This window comes from Dryobates pubescens, chromosome 18, assembly GCF_014839835.1.
Source record: "Dryobates pubescens isolate bDryPub1 chromosome 18, bDryPub1.pri, whole genome shotgun sequence".
Lineage (NCBI taxonomy): Eukaryota > Metazoa > Chordata > Aves > Piciformes > Picidae > Dryobates > Dryobates pubescens.
Genome location: NC_071629.1, coordinates 10,106,016 through 10,112,015, shown reverse-complemented (window position 1 = coordinate 10,112,015; position 6,000 = coordinate 10,106,016). Strand labels below are relative to the sequence as shown.

At 43.2% G+C, this 6,000-nt stretch overlaps 1 protein-coding gene across 1 annotated transcript in view; it reads left to right on the top strand.

Annotated features, from left to right (window-relative positions):
• Nucleotides 1–322: 322 nt before the first annotated feature.
• Nucleotides 323–6,000, top strand: part of KIAA1210 (KIAA1210 ortholog) — a 30,580-nt gene continuing 24,902 nt past the window's right edge. The window contains exon 1 of the mRNA XM_054169800.1: nt 323–534. Within this exon, the coding sequence (XP_054025775.1) occupies nt 464–534 (71 nt within the window). The 5' untranslated portion in view covers nt 323–463. The remainder of the gene's footprint in view (nt 535–6,000) is intronic.

Below are 6,000 nucleotides of genomic sequence, written 5' to 3'. Positions count from 1 at the left end.
ATGGCATGACTGCTGGGAGGGAGTAAGTCTGTGGAGATGGGGCAGCAGGCAGGGGTCAGAGACATTTCATCTCTCAATTCCTGAACTAGTAACTGAGTGCATTTCCACTGTTTTCTGTAGTAGCTTATGAATGCTTTTGTCTCATTTTCCCTCCCCCCTTCTTATCCTTTTGGCTCCTAACACAATTACAGACTGAGCCTGTGTGACTGTATGAAAGGCATTTCCTCCTGTTACTTTTTTTTTTTTTGTTAAGTCAGTTTCAGCCCACCAGCTGCTTTCCATTACTGGTACACACACACTCACTAGGAGGGCAGCATGTAATTCTTCAGGCTCTGCTGAATAGCAGAAATCTGTCAGACAGAGACTTCTCAAAGCAGATTGTAGGTAAAAAGAGTTCAGCACACTGGGTCCGATCTTCTGTCTTCTTGGAGAAGCCAACGTGTGGTGAGGGGCTGTTGTCTGGATGCAAATTGTGAAAGCTGTGAACAGATCTCTTCAAGTGAATGGTTGCTTGCTCTGGACATCTTGTCAAGGGTAGGAGCTGAGTGTTTTCTATTGCTATGGGGAATTATGACCCCCTTCTTGATCCTGGGAGAGTACTTTGCTGATTATCTAGTTATTTATCCGAACTTCCTGACGGGTACTATTGCTGTATTTTTTGTGATCCTCTGAAGAAGACAGTAAACTTTCTTAAACCTTTCTTTCTTCCATGAAAATTAAAAGAACAGCATTCATTAACTTTGTCAACTCCTCCCCTCACTGTTATCAGTGGAGGCAGCACCAAGAGTCTTAATGTAAACTGCCATTTGTGCTATTCTGTTATGCCTATCTTAAGCAGCCATGGTCTGGCTGGGGACATGCCAGCTAGGGGCTGGCAAAATACCCTGGGAATTTCATCTGAGAAGTCTAGACTTCTATGTCTAGAGTAGTAGAAGCATTGCTCTAGAAGAGCACAATGGGATCAGCTGTGCAAGATTAGATTCCAGTTCCTGCTGTCATGTTGGGTCACACTCTGGTTCAGCAAAGTTTCTTGTGGGATCCCACAGTATTCAGCATGTTCTGTGAACATGAACCTGAAAGTGCAGTCACTTAGCTCATTGCATGGGGAGCAAAGGGAGCTTTGTTGAGTTTCTGATATGCTCAAGGGATGTGAAAATTTAATTGATATCTTGCTTGCTCTGCCCTTGCTTTATGATTGACTTTGAAATTCTGTTCCTTGGACTTGCAGAGGGTAGATGTCATTTAATGTTTCATTGATAGCCTGTTCCCAGAGAGGAAAGCAATCAGCCACTTTTTGTCAAAGTCCTCTATTGTGCTTTAATAAAACAGAGTAAAAATTTAATTAGTCACCTTTTGCTGCAGAATGTAATCTGAATACTAAACCATTCTGCATTCTGTATTTGTATGAAACTCAGTACAGAGAAAGAGAGGGGCTTTCTCTGATGTCCTGCAGCAGCTTCAAGGGTGTTTTGCGGGGAGGCTGGCTGCAGGTGGTGGCCTAGAGGACCAGATGAGGGGCCTGCATTTCCCTGTGCTGATCTATCTTGCTGAGCAGAGTGTGTGTTCTGAAATCTGGAGCATAAGCTCAATTTCAAATAATATTTGTAGCATGAAGAAAATTTGCCTTCAAAAGCTCCAGGCAAAAATGTCACTTCTTGTGTTGCTTGCCATTGTCTGTCTTCTGTAGGCTATGATGATGCTAACTGAACACAGTGCCTCCTATTATTGAGCCTTTATTTCCTCAAGCATTTATTTGATAGGGAAAAGGTTGTTCAGGGTTCACTGTCTCCTTTGGTCTCTCTGTCATAAGGCCTTCTGGAATGCTTATACAGAAGCATCAGACTGAAGCTGAAGAAACACTGAAGATGGGTAGGAGCTTGCTTGCTGTGCAGTCTTCAAGTCTTCTGCTCCACTAGAGAGCCAGACAGGAGGCTGTGTCCCTTTTTGGAGGCTGAGCTGAAAGCATTTGTGTTTGTCCTGGTCCTTTGTTAAATGCAGGAAACTTGAGTTCTGTCCAATGTTAACTTCTCAGGAGTCCTTAAATACACAGACCAAGCAGTGAAAGGGAATTGTCCTTTCTTCTTTTAGCATTCCCCCCATGATGTATGTATTCATTAATGTACTCATCTGGGAAAAGGCAATGGTTAGAACACCACTCTGTTGTCTTTCATTTCTTTTGCTCTCTCATTGCTCTCCCATGGAGCACTCCAAGTAGCTGTCCAGTTGTCCCAGTTTGTAAAAGGCAGACAGGGATATTTCTTCTCTTTCTGGAGATTTCTTTTTTTTTTTTCCTTAAGACTCGTTGGTTCCTTTAATGAACTGCAGAGCTCCAAGTGAATGCACACAGAGGGGTTAATAGAAGTTTTGTATGGGTAGCAGGGAGCTTAACTCTAAACCAGCAAACCAGGTGAGCACAGATTTTTACTGCTTTAAAAAACATCGTGGCAGATTTGAGAGAGGTTTAAGAACATGGCACTTTGGCCATGGCAACCCCATGCAGAGCTACAGGCTGGGGTCAGAGTGGCTGGAGAGCTGCCAAACAGAGAGGGACCTGGGGATGCTGATTGGCAGCTGCCTAAACATGAGCCAGCAGTGTGCCCAGGTGGCCAAGAAGGCCAGTGGCATTCTGGCCTGCATTAGGAATAGTGTGGCCAGCAGGAGCAGGGAGGTCATTGTGCCCCTGTACTCTGCATTGGTTAGGCCGCACCTTGAGTACTGTGTCCAGTTCTGGGCCCCTCAGTTTAAGGACATCGAGACACTTGAAGGTGTCCAGAGAAGGGCAACAAGGCTGGGGAGAGGCCTTGAGCACAAGCCCCATGAGGAGAGGCTGAGGGAGCTGGGATTGTTTAGCCTGGAGAAGAGGAGGCTCAGGGATGACCTCATTGCTCTCTACAACTACCTGAAAGGTGGTTGTAGCCAGGAAGGGGTTGGTCTCTTCTCCCAGGCAACCAGCACCAGAACAAGGGGACACAGTCTCAAGCTGTGCCAGGGGAGGTTTAGGCTGGAGGTGGGGAGAAAGTTCTTCACGGAGACAGTCGTTCGTCATTGGAATGTGCTGCCCAGGGAGGTGGTGGAGTCACCATCCCTGGAGGTGTTCAAGAGGGGACTGGATGTGGCACTTGGTGCCATGGTCTAGTCATGAGGTCTGTGGTGACAGGTTGGACTCGATGATCTTTGAGGTCTCTTCCAACCTTAGTGATACTGTGATTAGAAAATTGTACACTGGGGAAATGATTCCATTTCTAGTGGGAAGCAAACACCAACTGAGACTTGACAACTCTACTAGTTTGGCTGGCACCTATCAATCTGTCACTGCTCTGCCTGGACTGCTCCTCCACTGAGAAGACAGTCGTCTCCATCTCTCTGCTAGTTCCTTCTCCCAGCAGTATCAGAAATACTGCTCTAAAAACCCATTTATTTACTCTGATTTTATCACTAAAAATCCATATGCACACAGTATTTGTTTAAAACTTTGTCTCTAATGGCACAGTGCTCTGGGGTGCACATGGTTAGTCCAGCTGATTGAACTGAACCTACATGATATTGGTACACCCTGACACTGTCAGCTGTCATTAAGGTCTGGAAGTGGTGAATGTCTGAAAGTTCGATTAGTTAAGGCCTGTGCACTGAGATGGATTTGTATTGATGGGGTTTTGTCCTCTTCTCTTCCATTACAATCATCCTCAGGCTAGGGTTTGTTGCTCAGAACATTTGTTAGCTTTTCTGTTAAGTACAACTCACTGCCACCAGAACTTGAGGTTCTAAGTGTCATATAATTGCCATCTTTTTGTCAGCTATGTCATGGAGCTTCTAATGATGGAACGTAGACTTCATTGTAAATAGGTTTGGGGATTTTTTTTCTCCACTTCCATACTTTAAGCTTGGAAGACTCTGTGATGATCGCCCTCACCACAAGTCACTGTTCAGTTCACTGGAAAAAAATGATACTGTGATGAAATATACAAAGCACCAAACTATTAGATCCTAAATGGGGCACATTTGCAAACATGGGATGCAGCCCTGCAATTGACACTTGATCTCTGTATGCCCCAGAGAACTCAGCTATAAAATCCAGTTAATGCAGGGAGCTGATTTGACTGCAAAGAGACTGCCTCAGAGCATGACTATAATTGCAACTGCTTTGCAGTTATAGTTCTACTTGTATAAAAGATAACAGCAATTTGAAGCAAATGCACTTTTAATAAACACAGCAGTCAGAATGTCTCTAGAGACGTGAAGGATTCTGAGCGAGCAGCTGAGATGATTGAGGAATTTACATAAATGCAGAGCTGGATCTGAAAGCAGCATTTTCTCTTGCTTTGATTTTATTGAACAAGAGTAAAGCAGAAGTTGGAGAGCTAGAAGAGTTCACTTACATTCTGTGAACATAAGTCTGGGGACTTGCCAGTTCATCCTTACAAATTTGCTGAGTGTTTCATTTCGAATGCATTCCCTTTCCATCAAGAAAAATCTAACATAATCAATATGCATGGTGTATAAAGTTGAAGGGGGAAATTTGAACCAATTTTCTTTTTCATACAGAGAAAGAGTCTATGAGAAAGTGCTGATGACCTCTTTAATTACAATATGCAGGAAATGCAGGCATTTTCACAGATAATTGATGAGACATGGGGAAAAAAGGGAGAGAAGGGTTGAAGGATTATGAGTATCCAAAAAGGAAAATACTACAAGTCTTGGGTTTTGTTGTTTCTCAATATTGTCTAATAATTATTTCAAAAACATCCTCAGTGCATCTTATTGAGAAAAGTTATAATCAGTTCTGGTTGCTGCAATGACTTTTTTAGTTGATTTTAGCAAGCTGAGATGAGATTGTTTGGAACTACATGTGCTAATACTCTCCTGTGTTCGCTGCTCACAGATGATCTGTTACAAACCAGAGTGTGTCTCCTTCATTTCTGCCTACAGTTCAGCAATGTGGCAGTTTGCATATCTGTGTGGCTAGCACAGGGAGAGCTCACACTGTGGTCTGTTTCTCACGGGGGCCTTGCTTCTACCTCCTTGGTCAACTTAGTGTAGAATCATAATCTTTGATGTTGAGTTACTTAGCTTGGCACTATTGTTAGACCACTCTGAGGTGGAAAATTCTTAGATGAGTCTCTGCAGAAAAAGGAGTAGGATTTTTTTCTGGATATTTTCATTTGTTTGTAAAGGTTCTTACTCTTTAAGTCCTGACACAACATACTGGAACTGCTGATTGTGAATGTATCACCTAGATATCTTGCATAACAAAGGACAGAATTTATGAACTGCCCTGATAAGCTGTCACATTTCCATTGTTGTTTGACAGTTGCAGAGTAACTTTTGAGCTCTGCTGCTGAATTCCTTTGTTTGTGACAGACACCCATTGAGGAGTCTTGGAAAATACAAAGTGGAGCCAGTTAACATTGAATGATCTTAAAACTGGGCTGAACTTTTGTTTTCATCAGGGAGGAAGATGATGCCGTCAGCTAATTTGGTTGATCAATAGCCCCGCTTGCGATAAGGTTTCAAAGCTTGTGGCTAAAAGCTGATTGCACTGGATCCAAAATGAATTTGATCTATTGGTTTCCACAAATGTAGCATAGCCCAGGATGATGCTTCAGTGCTGATGCTTGACTAATTTTAATAATGCTGACAGACTAGCCTGATGCCTGCTGTGAGGGCACTGTAATACATGAAGCCTTGGCTGCAGAACACCAGTTTAAGATTTTTTACAGTGACATGGAGCTGTCACTCTCTAACAAAGAGCAATCGTAGAGCTTCGTTATTCTGAGGCCAGGAAGCATTACAGTGTTTGCTGAGCAAGTTTAATGATGGCTTTCCTAAAAAGAGAGAGGTACTGGCAAGAAATTAGACTGGTTTGTCAGTTTTGGCTAGAGAAATAAGTGTTACTGAAACATGAGGAGAAGTTCTGTGGGGAGTACAAAAAAGTGTGCAAGCCGTGTTTGTGCTGAGCATCTGAATATGCAGTTTCATAGAGGATCTGGCCAGGTTCTTTCT